Below are 25,321 nucleotides of genomic sequence, written 5' to 3' on the forward strand. Positions count from 1 at the left end.
AATGACCGAAATTGATGAAGAGGACATGGTCATTACCATTATTCTTATCCTTATCCTGAGTGAATTTTTGTTAAGTGCTATGGTAGTGGGAATCCGGAAAAGCATTTCCAAAGAGGATTGGCAGCCTTCCTAAAAGGAAAATCCGATTTAATGCAGCGCTACACTTAACATAATCACGCATAACTTATGATATTATTTTAACTGCACAACTTATTCGACCACCCCATAATGAACGAGATGAAAGCAAGTTATAAGAAACATAGTTAAAGTTTGTCGTTCATAATTATTGTATCACTGACATTTTTCAAGAAACAGCACTAAAGCAACGCATGCAATCATATAATTATAATGTCATGTCCAATAAATACTGTATTAATAATTGCAAATGTTTTGTTTTCCTTAATTGTAATTTATTAGTAAATTCTAATTAAATTGATGATAGATAACTAACGCGATAATTTCGAATCATAAAATAATTGTCATGAGCCAATGAATGCCCTCAGCTTCTACATAAGTGTTATTGTATTTCTCATTTATCTCTCCATTTTAAAATATGTAATAACTTTTTGATTAAAACATTTCTTAAATTTGTAAACAAAACAAAATTTAAGGACTTTCAACTACTGTCTATGTCTTTTATCGACTATATTACTACAAAGAGGTTTTTTAATTGAATTCTTCTTTATTTAAAACGTGATAACGTGAATAGTTCGGAAGTATTATATTTCGAACATCTTCTATTTGTATTTTAATTCACTCATCAGATATTCTACCGCAAAACAGCAATACTTATTATTGTTGTGTTCCGGTTTGAAGGGTGAGTGAGCCAGTGTAATTACAAGCACAAGGGACATAAAATCTTAGTTGCCAAAGTTGGTGGCGCATTGGCTATAAGCGATGGTTGACATTTCTTACAATGCCAATGTCTAAGGGCGTTTGGTAACCACTTACCATCAGGTGGCCCATACGCTCGTCCGCCTTCCTATTCTATAAAAAAAAAAAATCTATAACAGTCAGTTGGAATGATGATCAAATCTTTTGAGATGACAATCTGTGAACTCATTGCGATCCATTAAACAAAAGTGAAAAATTGATTACGATTCGATAATCGATTTTATAATTTGAATATTAAATACAATTATAATATATAATGTGACGTCACCAAAAACCGACTCTTAATTGTGATTTTATATATTTGACAATTCTAATTTTAAAATAATATTCAATGGAATTAATTTCTTTAATTAGTGTTTGCTTAATGTTGGTTTAATGACGCTTAGATTAGATGTGAGATTAAGATAAGAAGCAATTGTTATTATTGGACACTTTGACAGTTCATACTCGATCTTATGTCCTCGATTGGACGTATGATATTTCGTATGATGATTATCATTAAGTGATTCCACTTCAAAATCACCCAAGAAATTTATCTCTACGTTATAATGGATTAACGTAATATGTTTTAAGTATATTATTTCTTAACAAACTATGTGTATGTTTATAGCATAGACCTATATTACTGCACTTCCTCATACTAGTTTAAAATTGTGCCTGGATTCGTTCCAAGCGCCAGTTATTCAGGACCTGCCGAGAAATATCCAGGACGTTGACATTTTCAAATAAAATCGATTCATATCGGAAACTTTACCTAATAATACTAAAATTTATATCATTTGATAGATTTTTTTTTAACTTAAACGTTTAAAATTATTATACCTATCTGAGAAGTATCTACAAGTATCTTCAGGAGGTTTATTTATTGGCATTTTTATTTCGATATGAAAATATTATTTTTGCATTAACAAGGATTATATTGAATTTTAAGTTTGAATCATCTACTCAGAGAAGCTAGAGCCCACCGATAAATTATCTAGTTATTATTTTTCTCAACTAACGTAAGTCGTATTGCAATTCCTTTAGTTACAGTCTACAATAACAGTCTCAATTTAAGCAGGGCATCATTCAGTGGAGTATATTAAGAACAGGCGTATTTGAATCAGTGAATCACACCACCGACCGTTACTTTGAGCCCGAAGATAGATCGCAGGGCGTCAGATATACTTAATGACCGCAAAGTAATTCAGCTTCGAATACAAATGAATTATTAGATTATTCCATATGAAGTTTATTAGCATTGAATATTGCAACGTAAATTTCATGAATACAAATTCATTTATCAATAAATAAAGCTCATGGATAAGTATTAATTAAACAAGACATATGTATGTTATGTACAAAACTATACATATAGATGATAATAGGTTCACTTGTATATAATGATTACATGTATTATTTTGAAAAATATTACCTAACTACAGAGTTCTTGGGCGGTTCTTTTCGGTAGAGCCTTCATTCCAAATCGGTGGTAACTGGACATTAAATTTATTCTTGTAAAGACACCACAAAAGTGCTTTTAAGAACCTAATTTTTTTTATTGTTTTATTGACAGTCATAAGTAAATAGTCCGTATGTATATATCAGTCATTTCGCAAAACTGAAATTTTAAAGTCAACACGACATTTTGGCGTTTATTTTGAAATAAGAACTACTAGTTTTAGCTGGTATGTACCAGTTAATTATGATTCAAACGAAATTTTTATGCCTTGTTCGTTTAAGTTTAAAGTTCATTTTTGTTTGACACATACAATTTTGAATTACACGATTGTTAATTGTAAAACAAGACAGCTTAATTGGATCCTTTCTCATGCTTTAGTTGATAATATCTGCTTAATAGAGATATTGTTTAAATATGGTGTTAAATTACTTTCGGATGCAAGTGTATTGTGATCTGACAATACCGTTTATATTAATTAGAAGTTTTATAATAATAATAATAATATCCTGGGACATTTTCACACACGGTCATCTGATCCCAAATTAAGCTTGTACAAAGCTTGTGCTATGGAAACCAGACAACTGATGTACTAAATATACTACTTTTCTTTTGTAAATACATACTTATATAGATAATTATACCCAGACTCAGGACAAATAGACATGTTGATGCACACAAATGTCTGTCCTGGGTGGGAATCGAACCCACAACCTTTGGCGTGAAAGGCAACTATTTACCAACCACGCCAACCGGCTTGTCAATTTTATAAAATTAGTAAAGTTGAATAACTTTAAGAACAAATTCTGAACTCATCGCAAAAAATAGTCGTGAAATGTCAGAAAGTGATACGCGACATAAACCATAATAATCATAAAATTTTAAGAATAAACGCATCAAAATACTATATCACCATAAATCGGTCCACATTTCACGGGTGAGTATGGAAGTGAGTCTCTACAGAAAATCACTGCTGGTCACATTCGACTAATTAATCGAAACCTGAATCTATTTAATTATTAAATATATTTACCAAACAATAAAACAAAAAACTTCTATTGTAAGTTTTCACATGGGCTTAATAACTTAATCGTATATAAAAGTATAATTAAAGTATCGTGTGATACCGACCTGCTGTTATTGAACAAAACATCTTTTACTATTAGAATGAAACAGAAATCTTTATGCTTTTGTTAATATCTTGATTTTACACGGATCTCAAAGTAAATTACGGCTTTTCCTATAAATGCGGCTTAGGCGCTGATTGGTTGACCTATGCTGTGTCTTCTTCTTTCGAATGTCAAATCAATGATGACGAAAAGAGATAAATTGTTGTTTAACTAAACACCCGCGAAACAATGTTAATGTATACAAAAAGTGATTGATCCTAATGACCTCCTTCAACCAACCTTTCGATATTGTTATATTATTAATTTTATAAAAAATATACTTATACTAATAGGAAAATTTAAATTATCAAAAAATTAACATTCGTACTTAGCCATATACTACAAACAAATGGATCTTGGTTTATCTGTTTGACATTAATCTGTCTTTTATTCTATTTGTCCGACCACCGTGAAAGTTAAAAATATATGAAATCCACAATGAAAAAATGAAATATATATTTCATTTTTTCATTGTGGATTTTTATATTATCAAGGGAATAATATAAAAGCGTTGTAAGTTGTCACTTAATGGCGCTACAGGATATTGCTTTCTACACCGTTCAACCGATCGTCAGAACAATTGATATACATTTAAGCACTGAGAATATTCTAGCGAAAATCGTATCGGATAGTTCACGAACAAGCAATTACTAACTTAACTTACTAATAAGATACATAAACAATAAATCTAACATATTTATTTATCTTCCAGATATCTGACATCGTAGTTGGTCAAGAACCGAATGTAACGGCACGGGAGGCCTTACTCAGCTGGGCACGGCGATCAACAGCCAAGTACCCAGGTGTGAGAGTGGCCGATTTCACGTCGTCTTGGCGAGACGGCCTCGCCTTCAACGCGCTCATACACAGGAACCGTCCTGATCTGATAGACTGGCGTAATATCAGGTGAGAACCGCATGTTAACTTTGAAACCTACAGTTTCTAGTAGTAGCTTTACTTAGCTTCACTTGGTGGTAGGGCTTGTGCAAGCCCGTCTGGGTATGTACCACCCACTCGTGACCACTTACCTACATCAGGTAGGTGGGTGGTAATATGTTTCGATTTTTATATTGAAATCACGAATGTGAATAAATGACTTGTTTAAGTTAATTTGTGTGATGTAGGTTTTAAATTTATTTATCGATATATTTTATATATTTATTTATTAAGAAGCCAACGTTATATACTGAGAAAAACATTTTCTTAATGAGTATATAAAAATAGTATTACAAAGTATATATGTACCAATTACAGGCTAACTTAACATGCAAATAAAAAGTTGTTGCTCACTTAAGTATATTCTAATTGACGAAAAAAAAACAAATCTTTAACTTATACGAGGATAACAGTTTGTGTTAACACAATATATTACTAATTTTTTTACATACTAGAATACCTATTCCTACAACATCAACTGGTGATTAGTGATTCTTAGCACCCTCTGCCCTGCCGATACCGCGACTGCTACCTTGGTCGGGCCTAGCGGGCTTGCCGGTAACTGGGGGCCTTTTTTTGGGCGCATCTGCCATTAGGGGGGGGGTTTGCCCATACTCGCCGCGCTGGGCAGGCGTGTTGGCGAGCGCAGTAGGGGGTAAGATGTTTATGGGGGGGGGGACGCTGCTGCCCATCCCCCCTTTTCCCCGATCTCAGTCGCCTCTTACGACACCCACGGAATGAGATTGGGGGAGTACTATTCTAAGCCGGTACTCCACGGCAAAGTGAATAGTACTATGATCTAACTATAAATCAGAACTTAAATATATATATATATATATATATATATATATATATATATATATAATATATATAATAAAATATATATATATATATTCTGTAAATACAAACAAACTTACAAGCATGTACTTAAAAGTATTTGATAATTAATCTCATAATACTTTTTTTTTAGATCAAGACAAGTCCGTGAGCGCTTGGAGACAGCTTTCCACGTGGTTGAGAAGGAGTATGGCGTCACCAGGTTGCTGGACCCTGAAGGTAAGCTTTATTAAATAAACGAATTGGCATATTAAAAATTAATGTTACGTTTCGAGGTGTAATTTGATTTAAAAGACAAAGTCGAGTTTATTTTGATTATATTTTAATTTTGTATGAATATTAAGTAAGACTCGACATGGCCCAACCTCTAGAACACGTGGATCTTAAATAATTGCGGTTTCAACCGGTTCAACCCGGTTTGCGGATAACTTTAATTTTCGGATATAATTCATCTCAATGTTAAGGGAAATATCATGTATATAGTGGATGAAATTTGCCACAAGCGTATCCCACATTGGAATAGCTTGGTGGAATAAGCTGTATACCTTCTTCTCAAGAAGAAGGGAGGTCATTGCCCAGCAGTGGGTCATTTACAGACTGTTACTTATATTACTTTAGTGTTAAAGTTTCAAATCAAATACAACAATAGTAACGTGTTACAAAGACTAAATACTAATTTAATCGCAAAGAGCTGTAGGACTATTCTGTTAGATACTCGATACTCACCGCAGAAAACGGTCGTGAAATGTCAGAAAGTGATATGGGATATTGACCTTAATAATTATAACATTTCAAGATTACTAGTATCAAAATAGTATGTCGACATAAGTCGCTTGTCAATATTTCACGGGTGAGTAACAAAATTAGTTCTTACAGATAAGCACTGCGGATTCAATACCGCATTAAAATTTACAATTCCATACTCTCTCTTTGGCCTCTATCAAAATAGAACCAATGATATTCATCATAAATAGAAATACTACAATTTTATTCGATCCGCGTTGAAGGAAACACCGAATTGCTTTGTTTCGAGATAGACGTGTCGGATACGTGTACTATAAAGATTTATTAAGCGTGACGACGTTCGGGCGTTAGCTTTTTTACAAATTTAAATTTAAATTATCGTGTTTATCTTGTGTATCATACTTTGAGTAAGGTATTTCCTTTAATTAAAATCGCAAGTGTTTTGTTTTCAAATTCATTTCCTTGTATATTTTTTAATCTTCATCACTGAAAACTAAGATGGAAACGAATATGTAAATATTTATATCGTATTTCATTTATGTAACAAAACACAACTTACAATAATTAAGCATAAACGTGTTACAGAAGTATCCTTCTGTGGAATGAGGCATTTATGATAAAAAACGAATGCACTCATCTTTTTAAATATTAATTTTGACAGCCTGTACTTAATTACAGCTATTAACATGTCTAATCTTATCGTCTTAAAAGGCACTAAAAATGTCAAGACACCTTGGAATCCGATTTACCGTACCATAAAATCGATGTTGCCATCGAAATTAAAAATAAATCCTCAGTTTTTTTCTATTGTTATAGTTGAAATTCTTAATGGATTTTAGTAGTGATATGTATATCTTGTAACATTAAAAATAAGGTTATTTTTTTAAAAATTAAGACTAATGTTATAAATCAAACCATAAGTGAAAAAAGAAATCGCGTGTAAGTACATAAGTTAGTGGTTTTAATTATATACATCAAACGTTCACGTAATGCATCATATTATTTAATAATTCCATGCGGAAGATACCGTGAGAAACAACAGAGTTCAAACAAAAGTCAAAGTTAAAATCGATAAAACGCTTCCGATACCGTTATGGATCATTTAGCGACCACACGAACGCTCTTACCCGCACTTGTTTCGATTCAATTGTTCGACAAAATCAGCAGGTCAGGCAGACACGTGATGTGTTTTATGAACCATTGTTCGGGCATCATTTGAGGATATAGAATTTAAATGTCGTCATGTATCTTTATTGGTATGTTATATTGTTTAATTTAAAACAGCGATAGGATGCTTAAACTTTGTGTTTGACTAAATTTTGTTTCTGATGATTTTTTGAAGTAAATTTAGCTGTATGATTTGTTTAAGTCGATGGCCCAATTGGTAGATCAACGCAGTTATAAAACATTTTGAAATCACTCTAAAGGAAATATCGAATATGTTGAACGATATTCTAACTCATATTATACATGCAACTGGCCGTGTAAACAATTCCAAACTGAAGTAAGAGTCTGTGCCCTATGGGTGAACATTGACGGGTGGATACCAATTTTCTAACTTTACAAGATATATAGTATATGAAAGAAAGAATAACTTTATTATTATATAGCCGAGTTGAAACACGGCACTAGTTTTCGGCTGGTACATAAATCACGAGAATTATACAAATAAAAGATCAGTAACAGCCTGTTAATGTCCCACTGCTGGGCTAAGGCCTCCTCTCCCTTTTGAGGAGAAGGTTTGGAGCTTATTCCACCACGCTGCTCCAATGCGGGTTGGTAGAATACACATGTGGCAGAATTTCAATGAAATTAGACACATGCAGGTTTCCTAACGATGTTTTCCTTCACCGTTAAGCACGAGATGAATTATAAACACAAATTAAGCACATGAAAATTCAGTGGTGCTTGCCCGGGTTTGAACCCGCGATCATCGGTTAAGATTCACGCGTTCTTACCACTAGGCCATCTCGGCTTTCTTACCACTAGGCCATCTCGGCTTAAATGACAGATATTAAAATATATTTATTACTAATATATATAAATCTTTTATTTGAGTAATATTAAACTAAAATTTAAAACGAAAAGTAATATTTACGAACGACATCATTGAAATGATATAATAAACCTTACCTTAATAATAATTTCGTACGCGAACACATTGCTTTGTGCCTGGCGTAAATAATCGTTACGTCTCGTAAGGGAACACTGATGCATGCGATAAGCGACAACGCAACAATATTAAAATAATCGTAGTAATTTTCATTCTATTTGTAGCCATTTTTATGCTGAGGCCGTTATTGTAAAAAGACAATGGATTTTATTACGTTCGTGCAAACTATTGCAGCTTTTATAATACAAAATTATCTCTTAAATTAAAATGATCGTAATTTAAATAAATAATTCTTTTTGTTTCTAGATGTCGACACCCACGAGCCGGATGAGAAGTCCCTCATCACTTACATCTCGTCTCTGTACGAGACGTTCCCCGAGCCGCCGGCGGTGCACCCGCTCTTCGACGCGGAGTCCCAGCGCCGCGCCGCCGCCTACACCGAGCAGGCGGCGCAGCATCGCGCCTGGCTGCACGAGAAGTGCTCGCTAATGCAGGTGAGTCAAATGGTAGTGATAATGAGGGGGCGATTGAAATGATAACATTGAAATATAATCAATGTTAAATGTAGTACCTTGGAGGTAAAAGGTAAACATTACAGAAATATGAATGGATATATAATAAATAGTTACAAATGATTATGTATTGAATGATTTAATTGGATTTTCGATAGGATACGATTCCTTAGTATTGCTTATATTTTTCATTTATGAACTTCTTTATCAGGACCGTGCTTTCCCGTCAACTTTGATTGAAATGAAAAAGTTGCTAAGTGAGAGTACGAGATTCCGTAACGAAGAGGTGCCGCTGCGGCAGCGCGAGAAACAGAAGCTGTTCCATCAGTACCGTGAGTTAGAGGTCTGTGTGTGCTTTTAGTATATATTATAAATAAATATTGTATTAATACTTAAATTCTCAACACTCGAATATTTTATATTTCGACCTTTTTGCATTTATTGATATCATAAATAATAATAATTCCTATCTTGTGGTAAATACGTTAGATATACACATAACACTACAAATATGTAAATATCAAAGCGTTTACATAATCGTTATAAAACATAATGATACAGTTTCGTTACTTCATAAATATTTATGAAAACTAAAATATGTAATGATGGTTTATATAACTGAGAGCATAGCTGGCCCTTTGGATAGAACACATTGTTATTAAAACGTGGGATCAAACATGTGCTTTGCCCTACTGTAGGAGATTAACAGGCTGTTTTTCTTTATATAAATATTATATTATCAATTTCGTATCCCATACAGAAATATTTCGAGTCGGTAGGCGAGATCGAAGTGGAACCAACATTGCGCCCTGAAGCGCTAGAACAGGCGTGGGCGCGACTGTTAATGGCCGCGCAAGAAAGGGAGAGAGACCTGTCTGATGAGATTCGGCGCCTCGAGCGCTTGCAGCGCTTAGCGGAAAAATTACACAGGTTAATAGAACAAATGTTAACGATCTTATATGTTATATTCTGCAAATGTAACCTGTATATATAACGTGCTTTTGTTTTGTTGAAATTTCTTTAAAAGTCTTACCGTAAATATTTTTTGGCTATCAACAGAGATATAAAACAAACAGAAAGCGGCCTAGACAACGTAGAAAGGCACATCGAAAGCGAAATTCGTCGTGTCGAACGCGGCGTTCATCCCGCCGAGGCGAAGATGGCCGCAGAACAGATAGAGCAGGAACTCCGGAGCATGGAGCACACGATACAGGAGATGTTCCAAGACTCGCACGCTTTGAGGGAGGGACGATATCCTCAAGCCAGTGACTTACATAGGCGGTAAGTTATTTTTTGGTATATATTTATATTGAAAGATAAAAAATCTTAACTGCAATACTGCAAAAAGAAAATGACTAATCCCTAAAAATCGTTACATGATTTCACTCGTCACAAATATTAAGGAGACCTATCTTAAATACGACGGCAAAATGTGATATAGTATTAGATGGTTTTCTACAACGAATCAACAGACGCCAAAAGTATGATGTGAATTGTCATCAAACCCACGTGTTCCCCAGGGTCCAACAGCTGCACGACCGCTGGCTGGCCGCGCGGCAGTCGTTCACGGGCCGCCTGGTGCCGCGCCTGTCGTCGGTGCGGCTGCCCGTGCAGCAGACCACCGTGCGCCGCGAGACGCGCACCGTGCTGGAGACGCGCGTGCACGACACCGACCCCAAGTTCCAGCAGCTGCAGGAGGCCACCCGCTGGTGCAAGGACAGACTGGTAAATATGACTTACCAGCACACGCATATTGCGACTAATTGAATCGACTCATGTTTTGTGACCCACAAAATGTATTTAAAATGCTGTTACAAGTTATTCGGAATTGGATATACATATATACAATTTTGTTTTGATGTTATTTCTTTAGAAAAAACTACACGAAGCGGAATACGGTTCAGACCTGCCGTCGGTGCAACACGAGCTAGACAGGCATCAACGAGAGCACAAACAAATCGACCAGTTCCATTCAAAGGTAACATATTTCTGTATTCATTGTTAGGTATGGGTCAAACGTGCCGCCTGCACACGTGTCCACCAGGAAACGCTTTCCATGCCTCCAATTTCTCCGGTCTTTTAATTCGCTACCCGCGACACCCTTGGAAGATATTGAAGGGTGATATCCAATCCCGGAGTGTGTGGTATGAAAACAAATTACCCGTTGCCATTTATATAAATTTTTAAACAAAACAATATGATTAGACAAACTTATCAGCTAGCCCCAACATTATTATCATTATTAAGTATTAAGTCGTTATATTTGTATACTGCAAGTATTTTACATCGAACTTTTAGATTGTTTTTGGTATTAAATAACACAATTATATATTTATTTCACACATTTCGTCTAGGTGGAACAATGCGTGCACAACCGATCGAATTTCAACGGCGAGGAGCTGAATCTGTACAATCAACACTTGAATCAGTTGCAGAAACTTTACGCTGAACTACTATCAACCAGTACTAAACGGTATGGCATTCGCACAATTGCGTATAAACTAGACTTTCTTTATTATAAATATGATATATTTCATTTTGTTGCGGGAACAACCAGGAATGAACAAATCGTTATTTTTTTTTATAGAATAGGTAGGTGGACGAGCATAGCACCTGATGGTAAGTGGTCACCAACGCCCATAGAGATTGGCATTGTAGGAGTGTTAACCATCGCTTACATCGCCAATGCGCTACCAAATTACCAAACTAAGATGTTATGCCTGTTATCCCTTGTGCCTGAAATTACACTGGCTCACTCATCCTTCAAACCGGAACACATCAATACCAAGTACTCCTGTTTTGCTGTAGAATATCTGATAGGTGGGTGATTACCACCCAGCCGAGCTTGCACAAAGCCCTACCACCTGTATATTATACATACAATACACATTTTACTTTAAGACGTGGTTGAATAAAATTTTACTCTGATTATTTATTATATGTGGGTTGATGAGATGCCGGAATTAACATAAAACACACAACATTTTATTTAGACTATGATAATTGTTTTATTTACAGCTTGCGTTATGTAATAATTTGTTACATATTATAGTTAAACCCGAAAAGTAATGTTACATTAGTTTTATTTGCGTAATATGTATTACTGTAATGTTTATGTAACTGACTTTAAGCGTCAATAGCGCATTGGTTTACGAGCCGCTTATCGATGTAAAGATCGCAGGTTCGATCCTGGCTCTTTGGGCTATTGTCGCCCCCTCTCCTAACACAAACTGTGCGCTTTGTTGAATGGGGGGGGGGAGAATATTAGTAATTCCTTAAAAACAGGTATTGCTAGTATTATTTCTAGAAAAAAATACCGTAATTTTGGTGATCTTACAATTTACGATTAGCTTAATTATTCTTCTAAAAACAATCTCACAGCAATTGATGACGTCACGACGCGAATAATTTAAACATTTGTTCCTTAGAATGTCCGAATTGGATGCCCTGCAAGAATTCCTGCAATCAGCCACCGCGGAGCTAAACTGGCTCAACGAGAAGGAACAGGTGGAACTATCACGAGACTGGGCAGATCCTCACATCAATTTGCCAGCTGTACAGCACTATTATGAGGTGACTATTATTATCTCACACTTTTGCTCACGGCTTAGCTCACGTCCATAAAAAGTATTTTACATGACATAGGGTACTTTAATCCGATCCATCAATAATCACCCATACTGACGTTGATCGTTGGTACGTGCATGAATTAAATAAGGACAAACCCAAAAATCAACTACAACGCTTACATTTATAATATTATTAGTATAATAATAATAATATTTTATATTAAATTTTTATTAGCACTTGTAATGTCCAATAAAACTATTTGAAATATATAAGTAAACGAGGTTTTTACCTTCGTTTTTGTCATAATTTTATGAAAAATCGGAATTATTAATCATTACTATAATAGCACAAAGCATTTGATGATATTGGAAATTATCAAATACAATGTTTTTGAACACTTAACTTTAACTTGAATCCTAAGCGTTCTAGAAGAGTTATGATATGATGAAAAAAAGTGATCACAAGACCTTACTTAAATTAAGAGTATGTTGAATTTGATTTTTTTAATGTATATAATGTACTTTATTATCATGTAATTTTATAATTCCACTCTTCATAAAACACCTGAACACGAGCTCCCAGAATCATAGATGTTGTTTTAATTTTCTTTACATTTTGTTTTCTTTCTGTGCAAGCATTCATTTGGAGACGATAGAGAGGTTTGTTTTACACCAAGTTTCATTTACATTCGATTATATATTTTGCTTTTTTTATTTTTATGCTTTTTTATATAGCGATGAATTTTCGATTTTATTTCCATACTCATAAGATTCTTTTTTGTACAGCAACTGATGTCGTCGCTCGAGAAGCGGGAATTACAATTCAGCAATGTAATCGACCGCGGAGAGGCGCTTATTGCTCAACACCACCCGGCGATGAAGACTATTGAAGCCCATTTACAGGTTCGTTGCGATTTTTAATTTACACTACAGCAATCTTAAGCGCAAAGTTTGCAAAATGTGAACAAATATTGGATTTTCAATTCTTGAGATTTATGTTATAAGCCAATTATGGCCAAGAGAAACTTTTTCCAACGTGAAAAGAGTAAACACACGGGTAACCGAAGGTCTTATCGATTGTTTGGACTTTGTGCAAGCGCACTTAGATCTATTTAGTTAAATATATACCGTTACTATACCGTAGCGTTATTCTACTGTAAATATTTTTAGCTTATGTATAAGCTTTTAGCGTTGGTAAAAAATATCGTGAGGAAATCTTAATGTGTCTGAAGACATTTCGACACATATATGTATATAAACCCACCCACATTAAAGCGCTATGATGATATATACTTGAAATCGTTAACAGAAGGGGTTATCTTTGCCTGTGAAATATTCATATGATATTTCTGTATTATTACTATACATAATGGGCTTGTTTTAGGTGATGCAGTCACAATGGGCTTGGGTACTCCAACTTACACTGTGTCTGGAGACACATTTAAAACATACCACACACTACCACAACTTCTTCGAACAAGTCAAGGAGGCAGAGAAGTGGATACAGAAGTAAGCATTTATATATATATTTACATTTTAATGAAATTGTATATCTTATTAATTTAGTTAGAAAAAAGGTTTTTTCTCAATAACTTTGAGTACTTGAATAATTGCCTAACGGTCGTCGAACTTTCCCTTAGACGCGAAGAAGCCTTGAACACGACGTTCTCGCAGTCCGAGTTCACGCTGGACCAGGGCGAGCGCCTGCTGAAGGGCATGCAGGAGCTGCGCGAGGAGCTCAACCAGCACGGCGCGGGCGTGGCGCGCCTCGTGGACGACGCGCAGCTCGTGCGGCCCGTCCGCCTGCGCCGCGCACCCGTAGCGCGACCGCTGCGCGCCGAGACCGTCTGCGCCTACAAGCACGCCAACGTAACTCCCCCGCTAAACTTTTATAACGATTCCATATATAATTCCGTAGTATTTCAAAATTTATATGAAAATAATACTTTATCTTTGTCTTCATCTTGAAGCAGGGTAGGAGAACTAGTAAACTCTTAGCGTTCACTGTCTAGTGAAATGTAGTGTCGTCTTGGTATTAAGCAAGTTCGAGCTAATTTATGTCGTCCGATACTTTATGAGTATTTTTTGGTCCTTCGAGCCGGATGTGCTCGACTCGTCCCGAGCCTAGCTTATGATCTCGAATACATATCGACCAGGTGGCAATCGAGAAGGGGTCAGCGGTGTCGGTGGTGGACAACTCGGGGCGCAGCCGCTGGCGCGTGCGCGTGGGCGGCGCGGGCACGGAGGTGCAGCTGCCGGGCGCCGTGCTGGCGCTGCCGCCGCCCTGCGCCGACGCGCTGGACGCGGCCGCCGCGCTGCGCAACGCCTACGACCGGGTGCGTGCCCCACTCCTCATCGTTCAACTTCGTGGTCGAATCCAAAACGTATATCCGCGCAGCTGTTATGTGTAGCATCACAGCTTAGTAACGGGAAACAAAATCATCACCGTTTAGTTATTTTAAGTTGCAAGACATTAATTATATTATATTTCTTATTATAATAAATTATTGTAGCGAGATTGATAATATTGAAATAGCAACATCAGATATAATAACTCTAAATATACAGCTTACGATCTTCAGTAACTAGTAAATAACGAAAATGATTAATCGATTCGTGTGACAAAAAGACAATTTCCATATCGCATTGCGATAATAATGTTTATATTTATATAATCGATTCAGTCTCCTTCAAATCGTCATGCGCGTATTATGTATATGTATATATGACGAGTATTATATTTTGTTCGTATTAATTATCTTCTGCTTCCTCAAGGTCATACAACTATGGCAGAGAAAACAATTGAGGATGAGACAGAACATGATCTTTGCCACCATCAAAGTGGTAAAAGGATGGGACTTCCCACAAGTAAGTTGAAGTACAAATATTAATTTATTTGATGAATATCAAATGTTTAATAATTCTTAATATATCGAAATACGTTAATTATAATTATTGAGAAGTAATTCACAGTTCAATTTACAATTTTGTAATGAAAATAAAGTATTGATATATAATGTTTGAAAGATAACACGTTTCGGCACTTTTGTCTAAAAATTGTCAACAGTTAAATTCAAATTTATAAAAGTCGACTCACCAAATGTTAACTCAGGAAAATAATTAAACTCCAGTAAGCCGTTTTTATTAATCCAAAGAATAACTTTTCGTAAAGTAACAAATGTTCTCCAGTTCGTAGCAATGGGCTCAGAACAACGCCAAGCGATCCGTCGAGCGCTCAACGAGGACGCGGAGAAGCTACTGGCGGAGGGAGACCCAGCCGACCCTCAGCTGAGGAGACTCAGGCGGGAGATCGATGACGTCAACAGACTCTTCGATGAGTTCGAACGACGGGCCAGGGCTGAGGGTGAGTCTGCCGTAACATTATTATTAGTAGTTGGTAAGTCACCAAATAACAGTGACTGCGCCGGATTTTATTTTGGGGCGTTATATAAAGAAATATTGCACCCAAATTCCCGCTAGAACGCTTAATCTTAGCGCTCCGTAAGAAGTTTTACTTCAAAAATATTTAACCGTGATTAATTCCATCATATATCTAATAATTAATACCTATTTCATCTTTATTAAAAATCTTAAAAATAATAATAAGAATCATGATGATGTTGTTGTTTTGTCGTTTGTTTCTTGCTATATTACTAGACGTATATATATAAAACCTACTCCAACAACAGGTAGATAAGAGTTATCAAGCCAGTTGGCATGGTTGGTAGATACTTGCCTTTCACGCCGAAGGTTGTGGGTTCGATTCCGACCCAGGACGGACATTTGTGTGCATGAACATGTCTGTTTGTCCTGAGTCTGGGTGTAATTATCTATATAAGTATGTATTTACAAAAGAAAAGTAGTATATGTAGTGTGTTAGTTGTCTGGTTTCCATAGCAAAAGCTTTGTACAAGCTTAATTTGTGATCAGATGGCCGTCTGTGATAAATGTCTCAGGAATATATCCTAATTTCTAAATAAGTTTAATCAATCTTGTATATCCTAATAGATAGAGTAGAGGTAAAGAAATGTACACATATCATATTATGCAGTACCGTACCGTAACAGCCTGTGAATGTCCCACTGCTGGGCTAAAGGCCTCCTCTCCTCTTTTTGAGGAGAAGGTTTGGAGCTTATTCCACCACGCTGCTCCAATGCGGGTTGGTAGAATACACATGTGGCAGGATTTCAATGAAAGTAGACACATGCAGGTTTCCTCACGATGTTTTCCTTCACCGTAAAGCACGAGATGAATTATAATCACAAATTAAGCACATGAAAATTCAGTGGTGCTTGCCCGGGTTTGAACCCACGATCATCGGTTAAGATTCACGCGTTCTTACCACAGGGCCATCTCGGCTTTTATTATGCAGTACAAACATTTATTGATTAATATATATTTATTTATAATACAACACTATTCCAATTAACTACTTATATCCGCTTTAATGTTAATTCCAAAGTTCCGTTAAAAACTTCATCGTCACACATACTCCATTCACTCAGTCCATAGTGAATACCATAGATCATTCAAGATGTCGACCAATGATATCGTGTCAATTCAAGGTGGAAGTTGTTTATTTGCCTTCCGTGATTAAAATCGACTAGCCGTTTGTGTTTCACTAATAAAACCGTCACGATTCCTTATTAATTTTTCGTAAAATCAATTTCAGAACGATAATGCTTTCATTTCATTTTCTTAAAAACTGCACACGAAAATGTAATGATTACGTACTATTTCGTTTCTCAGGCTATTAGCCTTGCCTTTTTGCTACAATTGAGTTTGAGTCGTGATCAATTATCTTAATTCGGAGCGATTCGGAATTAGCTATTTATAATAGACCTTGTTATGTAAATTTTTTTTAATCGTGAATTTGTTAAATGTTTTGGCTATGGAAACGGTCATGTACAATGACATTTTAATATCTATATAGCGTTTCTTTTGGTTTAATATTAATACCAAATATTATATTGAAAAATCTTTTAGTTTCATACTTTATTACGGATTTTAAAATTGTCTGCGATTGATTTCGAGTATTTTAAAATCATAAAATTTTAATAATTAATATAATGTCTTTAACACTCATAATAATTATTTTATTTTACAAATTGCTTGTTAGTGAATCTCAATTAAACATAGTGTTGTATAATTTGTCTCGTTATAAACTATTACTAAAGTTTGTCTATAATAATTATGTCGGAACCCATGTGTCCAATTGAGTAAATTAGAAAATTGGCCAATTTTTGGGTCAGCCATTGAATTAAAAGAAATCATATAACATGTTGTATCAACACTAGTCTTGCCTCAACTTTTATTTATTTATTTTAAACTTCATACATGGCAAATGGAGCAGATTTAATAAGTAATTAAGTAAAATGGATGCCCTTTTAATATGCATAGCCTTTTCTCCATATCCGAGGAGGCGGATAAGGAAAATAATCTTTGTAAAATACCATTCATTTTGCATACAATTTAAATTTACATTGTATGATATAAAAAGTTATCAGTCAAGACCCTCGTGTTCCAACCACTGATGCATCTCGGCTCGTATAACGTGGAATCAGACGGTTCTTTCAATTTGCTCTTTCACACAAAGTAACACATCTGGACACAAAACAAAAGTTACACGTTAGTTAGTGAATCGTTCGAACAATTGACTGTTGGATATTGGTATTCGGCATAGAAATGAATATTCATTCGAGCGAACGTTCCTCAGAGTGAGTCTGATATCACCTTAACACTTTAGATATTGTACATTAACTCGTGACGTCCTTTCGATTGCGTGTCCGTTTGAACAATGTTTACTTATTGCATGCGACATTAAGATACGTTATGACAGTTTGTGTCAACAGATAATTTATTATATTTTGTTTTCAATACTCATTTTGAATTTAAAGTGCAAAATAAATACGTATATTATTCAATATAATTTATCTGGGTACATAGAGTCGAGTGAATTATTCATATGATGGTCATAATAATTCGTACATATACTATGATAACCAAAAGGTTAGGACTCTAGGTTTTTTCTGGTGGTAGAACTTTGTGCAAGCTCGTCTGGGTAGGTACCACCCACTCATCAGATATTCTGCCGCAAAACAGCAGTACTTGCTATTGTTGTGTTCCAGTTTGAAGGGTGAGTGAGCCAGTGTAATTACAGGCACAAGGCACAAAAAAAAATCTTAGTTCTCAAGGTTGGTGGCGCATTGGCTATGTAAGCGATGGTTGACATTTCTTACAATGCCAATGTCTAAGGGCGTTTGGTGACCACTTACCATAAGGTGGCCCATATGCACGTCCGCCTTCCTATTCTATATAAAAAAAAAACTCTGGTTACTGTAATTATACCAACTCACTCGGTTTGGAGGTAAAATATGAATGGAGAACTTCGTGCGAACCGAGCCCATCTAAGTAATATTTTTAGTATAAAAAATAAATAAGTAATCAAAGAAAGCCGTCGCTTATGTTATTTGAAATGAAATGAGTTCTTAGTGATTCATTTACAAACTTTTAAGATTGAATGTAAGTTACAACACGAGCTCTAACAATACTTAAGGACCTTAAGTATCGAAAATTGTAATTAAATCATAATAAGCAAGTAATTTAACCAGTAAAGTAATATTAAACGTATATGAAGTAAATTGATTGTATAAATTATAAAAATACTCAATCATTTGCGCTACCATAAAAACTTTTAAGCTAAGATAAATTTATATACAAAGTATTAGTTTTTTTTATTCATAATAATCAGATGAAAATCGAACATAGAAGATATAGTATAATTTATAGTGGCATTAAAAGTCTCCGTAACACGTCAGGAATTGATATAGTCTGCAATTATCAAAGGTTCTGGTGACAAAGGACGGCGTCCTACGGGAGCTGTCAGTCACAATTACTGCGTCGTACTATACACTAGTAGACGGTCATTAGTGAGGAGAATTTATAAATTGCTCCGCCTCGGCCGTATGTAGTGCTTTATTTGGTGTTTTTTTTACGACTGTATTTTTTTTGGTTGTATTTTCTTTTTTTCTTTTTTAAATAAATGAAGATTTTTTTTTTTTTATAAACTTTAAAATTTATTTTAAAATAATAATTTTTAGATTTACTTTTAACGTGAAGTTCTCATAGTTCGTGTCATTGTTTTCTTTTCTTGACGCGTATGAGATTATTGAAAGCGGATTAATAATAGTGACTAATAAATTTGATAAAGAAATATGTACCTCATTTAATTGGAATAAGGTTCTTATATTCACGACGAAAATGAAGAAAATAAAACGAATATTCTCATTTGGAAAAGGCGGTGAGTAATTATTTATATTAGAATTAAACTAGCAAATTCGTTTAGAAAAATGTTTTTTTGTCTTATGAGAGACATTTTAATAAAAATGGTTAAATTTTATACTCAAAAGGAAAGAAATAAATGAAGAAGCGTATCGTTAACGATGTACAGTTAAAATTTGTCTTTTGTAAATACATAAAATAAAGTACCAAACAATTATGTTATGAAATTATTCTAAAAAAATATATTTCGAATGCTTAAATAAAGTAACAGCCAATTAATGTCCCAATGCTCGCCAAAAGCCTCTTCGCCTCCAATAACCCACATTGGAGATAGAAAATAAAATATAAATTTTGATTTAAAAAAAAATCACATTATGGTTATATATACTGGGAACACAACTAAAACTATAAGGAACTTAAGATAAATTATGATTCAGAAAAAAAAAACACAAACGCAATAAATTAATTCGAATGTATCCGCTTATTTCTATTTTCTTACAAAATAAGCGATAGCTATTTCTAGTTATTTCTTCTAGGCTTAGAGCGGTTTGTTTGACATAATTGTATTCATCAAATTATCTGGACACATTTACTTATTTACCAAAGAAATCTTCAATTAGAATCATATATCTTTTATTTCTTTTAGTCTAGACATAAGATGGCGTTTGTCCAAAATAATCAGCGCTTAAGATGTGTGTTATATTTAAATTTTAAAAGCGAAAACATTTTGTCTATAAAAGATATTCTAATCAAACACACAAATTATTAAACGCTAAATTGAATCTTATTGCATTGCAATTAAATACATTTTCCAAAAATAATATGCGCGTAATTTAATATATTTCTCCGTCCGTCTGCGGTTACATTTCAGACCTTTTATTACGAAGACGTTATTGTTTTATCACTTTTGTTAACTAGTGTTACTTCTTATGTAGTCTCTTGTCACCGACCTCTCTATTGTCCTTTAAGTAATTGCAATTAAGAATTTAAACTGGAACAAAATTGTTTAAATAACACTCTTAATTCTATAAAAATTACGTCTATAAGAGATTCACTGGTGGTAGAGCTTTGTGCAAGCTCGTCTGGGTAGGTACCACCCACTCATCAGATATTCTACCGCAAAACAGCATTACTTGGTATTGTTGTGTTCCGGTTTGAAGGGTGAGTGAGTCGGTGTAATTACATGTACAAGGGACATAACATCTTATTTCCCAAGGTTGATGGCGCTTTGGTGATTTAAACGATGGTTAACATTTCTTACAATGCCAATGTCTATGGGCGTTGGTGGCCACTTACCATCAGCCCATATGGTCGTCCGCCTTCATATTCTATAAAAAAAAAGATAATATAAAGCGAGTAAAATTGTTCTAGTGGCTGGAACACGTTAATATTGAATCCCAAACTTATGATACGCTATTCTAATACGTGTATCCTTTAAATATTAAAATGATTATAAGGGTCCGTTCACACAGACCGGCTCGGAGAGGAGAGCAGATTTTTATCACGTTGGAAACAGTGTTTTGAGTGATTGTAGTAAAGTTTATTTTTGCATTTGCACCTTTTTTGTCATTAAAAATGCCTGAACGCGCTTCGTGTGAAGTAATAAAAGGAGCCGACCGGCTCCGCTTGCGTGCTCTTTCTCGCTCGCACCCGCTTTCAGATCTCTTCCAGCCGGTCGATGTGAAATAGTTGGCGGCTCCGCTCCGGCCAATTCCAAGCGTATACGACCCGGTCTGTGTGAAAAGAAAAAAGCAGGCCGATGCTCTCCGAGCCGGTCTGTGTGAACGGACCCTTATAGTCACTTGCGTTGCGCCTCGACTTTTGTTATGGCGGGTTCGCTTATTTCCATTAATTATAATTATATATATACAGCTATTTATAAATAGTTAATACAAATTCATGTCATAAATTATTGTATATTAATTTTAATTAATTTACATTATTAATTTTTATTATTTTAGTCAAATTTAAAATAGTACCTCCCGATTCCCACCCGACGCAAAGCTGCCCATAATGCAGGCCGCATTAATGCAGGCAATGGACAACCTTTGTGCCAAGTGGGACCCCGAGCGACTGTCAAATCCCTTCTCTCTAAGGCTATTATTATATATTATATTTATTTTTCATGCATACATATACACCAAATATTTGAACAAACGAAACTAATTCCGCTACGTGAACCCGATCAAGTGTATGTCGTTTTTACAGAATATCGTTACAGATTAGGGCCAAAAACAGTTATTTTTTTAGTTGATCCAAAACCCTTTAAACTAATATTTCCATTGAAAAGACTATTTGTAAAAGCTGTTTCTCTTAATAATTAAATCATTAATGGTGATGAATAGCAAACGAAACACTCCGGTCTATTTATGTAGTAATGATTGATAGTTAACAAACTTATTTACTTACATATATCTACCAAGAACACTATAAAGATTGACATTATTTATAAAATTTATAAACTACAATATAAAAACAAGGTACACCAAGAACAATAGATAATAAAACTTTACATACATACGTAATTGCAATCCAAATAAGAAAAAACATACTACACGTTCATTATTGTTTCTATTTTGTACGATTAATGTATTTTAATACTATGTATGTATCTAAATGAATTAATAATATTCATTAACAGTTTAGTACAGTAACAACCTGTGAATGTCCCACTGCTGGGCTAAGGCCTCGTCTCCCTTTTTTAGGAGAAGGTTCGGAACTAATTCCACCACGCTGCTCCAATGCGGATTGGTGGAATACACATGGTGGCAGAATTTCAGTGAAATTAGACTCACCAAACGCCCAGACATTGACATTGTAAGAAATGTTAACCATCGCTTACATCACCAATTTGCAACCAACTTTGGGAACTAAGATGCTATGTCCCTTGCGCCTCTAATTACACTGGCTCACTCACCGTGCACACCGCAACATAACAATACCAAGTACTGTTTTGCGGTAGAATATCTGATGAGTGGGTGGTACCTACACAGACGAGCTTGCACAAAGCCCAGCAGCGCATTAATGATGAAAGTAGTTTTCTTCGGGTGACAATATGCTACATGCTACGCCCGCATGCAAAAAGCCGAGTTGGCCCAGTGGTTAGAACCCGTGAATCTTAACCGATGATCGTGGGTTCAAACCCGGGCAAGCGCCACGGAATTTTCATGTGCTTAATTTGTGATTATAATTCATCTCGTGCTTTACGGTGAAGGAAAACATCGTGAGGAAACCTGCATGTGTCTAATTTCATTGAAATTCTGCCACATGTGTATTCTACCAACCCGCACTGGAGCAGCGTGGTGGAATAAGCTCCAAACCTTCTCCTCAAAAAAGGCAGAGGAGGCCTTTAGCCCAGCAGTGGGACATTCACAGGCTGTTACTGTACATCATCACAAACTCTCGTTTATATTAGTAAGAATAAGAGCGATTGTAACCACTTAGAATCAGGTAATAACGCTTCCATTCTTATAAATTGAAAAAGCATATCACCGCGAGTATTAAATATAACAATTATCATTTGTATTTAAACTTGTGACCTCTCCTGATATGTACGTCTCGCTTCAGGTCAACATATAAACCTGAACTTGCAATTGAGTTGATATAATGACATCACTTTAAACTTTAATACGTATATACCCTAATGTCGTTTTGATTGCCATCTGTTTAAATCATGTTAATGACAGGCATATGTATATATGTATGTGTATATATGATTACTTGAGGTGATTTAATGTGTGCCTTATTTGCATTTAAAAATATATCGTTTTTTTTTTATATAGAATAGGAAGGTGGACGAGCATATGGGCCACCTGATGTTAAGTGGGCACCAAACGCCCTTAGACATTAGCATTGTAAGAAATGTCAAACATCGCTTATAGCCAATGCGCCACCAACCTTGGGAACTAAGATTTTATGTCCCTTGTGCCTGTAATTACACTGGCTCACTCACCCTTCAAACCGGAACACAACAATATCAAGTATTGCTGTTTTGCGGTAGAATATCTAATGAGTGGGTGGTACCTACCCAGACGAGCTTGCACAAAGCCCTACCACCAGTATTGTGAATTATGAATTTTATTTGCCTTTATTTTTTTTATTTTATGAGCCTTATTCCGGCGAGTTTTAAACGTTTATTAGTAAAAAATGTATAGATGGTTCGAGTGTTGTTGTACAGTGTAAGAACTCACTTAGTAACTCACTCGATCAATGTTGTAAATCTATTTTGGTTGTTATGGAAGTTTGATGCATATATCCTTTAAATGTAAGCCGAGATGGCCGAGTGGTAAGAACGCGTGAATCTTAACCGATGATCGTGGGTTCAGATCCGGGCAAGCACCACTGAAATTTCACGTGTTTAATTTGTGATTATAATTCATCTCGTGCTTGACGGTGAAGGAAAACATCGTGAGGAAACCTGCATGTGTCTAATTTCACTGAAATTCTGCTACCATGTTTATTCCAAACCGCATTGGAACAGCGTGGTAGAATAAGCTCCAAATCTTCTTCTCAAAAAAGGAAGAGGAGACCTTTGGCCGATCAGTGGGACATTCACAGGCTGTTACGGATCCTTTAAATGTTTTAATTATTGGAGTCAATGTCGTTTACCTTTGTTGGTTGATTTTTTATGGTTTATGGGATGTTTTGGGTAACGAAAGAAACGGTTGTTTCGAATGTAATTTCTCTACGGCGAACTTTATTTTTGTAATGTAGTCAAAATATTTATATTCTTAAATCAATACAGCAAAAATAAATTGTTTTTGTTTTTCATATATATCTATAGCAATAATAGCACGAATTCGGAGGATTATTAAATGAAAAAGTTTTTTTTTTAATTTCTTTAAATTTAATTTTAAATATTTTTAAATTTGTATTTTTGTAACGTTTGAGTGAGACGCTTCGGATTTAAAGTTTCATCCCTGTCACTTGTAGGCGGTTGTACGTGATTTTTTTTCTTTTAAACTAAAAATTATACTTGTTGCGTCACGTTAAGACATCTAAACGTTGTTTAGCGGCGGGTGTATTTTATGGTTAAATACTGATTTCTCTCATTCTGATATAGTTGATTTGAAATTCGAAAGAAGAAGACACACATTGTTTAAATAATCCCTATACAACATTTATAGGTACAGACGTTACGAAAGTACAGACTAGTAAAAATAGTAAAAATATGATATCGAGGCGTTTCCAAAGTTTTCTCTCTAGACTTGGCAGTTGGAAAGGATTCAGCAATCAATATTATGTCCAAGCATCGTGCGCTGAAACCGCAATCCATAAAGCACTGCAGAATTATTATTACATATTTTGAAAGGCGAATTTCGTTGTGTAAAATAATTAAAGTGAAACAAAAAATAGATTTTGTGAATAATCCGACGTTGGGCGTCTATTGTGTTAATATTCAAATCATTGGGTATATGCACCCATTCGACATAATTGAATTAATAACAATTTGTTTTGTCAAAGGTGATGTCATAGTGTTTTTTACCAGCAGTCAATTCTATTGGCCTTGGCTTGATGTCCAAGATTGTATATAGCAGCAATTTCTAATAATGCCAGCTCAAGTGTAGGTGTTCGGATACAGAGTAATCTTAACATGTCTGAATATATTTAGATTTAAATAATAGACGCAACAAATAAGGAAGAAATTACCTTTTTTAATTTCATAATAATGCACGTATGTTTTATCAAAAATACACTATAAAATTTAATTTAAAATACTTTTTGATTTGTTTTCTTAATTCTATATACAACTATCGTGTAGTAGTTGTACTATCGCATTTCTTGTTTTGGTAATATTTTTTTATAATCCGCGCAAACTCCTTGGAGAG

The 25,321-nt window shown here is 35.0% G+C and overlaps 1 protein-coding gene across 22 annotated transcripts in view; it reads left to right on the forward strand.

The window, feature by feature from the left end:
- The window catches only part of LOC126777145 (microtubule-actin cross-linking factor 1), a 266,118-nt gene that overhangs the window by 164,220 nt on the left and 76,577 nt on the right, over positions 1 to 25,321 (forward strand). For all 22 annotated transcript variants that reach the window (XM_050500046.1, XM_050500057.1, XM_050500043.1 and 19 more), the window contains 16 exons: positions 4,214 to 4,407; positions 5,408 to 5,493; positions 8,438 to 8,625; positions 8,855 to 8,986; positions 9,404 to 9,573; positions 9,703 to 9,924; positions 10,164 to 10,368; positions 10,517 to 10,621; positions 10,998 to 11,116; positions 12,072 to 12,216; positions 12,999 to 13,115; positions 13,597 to 13,721; positions 13,853 to 14,081; positions 14,369 to 14,548; positions 14,988 to 15,080; positions 15,402 to 15,576. In XM_050500046.1, coding sequence (XP_050356003.1) covers positions 4,214 to 4,407; positions 5,408 to 5,493; positions 8,438 to 8,625; positions 8,855 to 8,986; positions 9,404 to 9,573; positions 9,703 to 9,924; positions 10,164 to 10,368; positions 10,517 to 10,621; positions 10,998 to 11,116; positions 12,072 to 12,216; positions 12,999 to 13,115; positions 13,597 to 13,721; positions 13,853 to 14,081; positions 14,369 to 14,548; positions 14,988 to 15,080; positions 15,402 to 15,576 — 2,485 coding nt within the window. The remainder of the gene's footprint in view (positions 1 to 4,213; positions 4,408 to 5,407; positions 5,494 to 8,437; positions 8,626 to 8,854; positions 8,987 to 9,403; positions 9,574 to 9,702; positions 9,925 to 10,163; positions 10,369 to 10,516; positions 10,622 to 10,997; positions 11,117 to 12,071; positions 12,217 to 12,998; positions 13,116 to 13,596; positions 13,722 to 13,852; positions 14,082 to 14,368; positions 14,549 to 14,987; positions 15,081 to 15,401; positions 15,577 to 25,321) is intronic.

The sequence above is a fragment of the Nymphalis io genome, chromosome 22 (assembly GCF_905147045.1).
Source record: "Nymphalis io chromosome 22, ilAglIoxx1.1, whole genome shotgun sequence".
NCBI classification, from domain to species: Eukaryota; Metazoa; Arthropoda; class Insecta; order Lepidoptera; family Nymphalidae; genus Nymphalis; species Nymphalis io.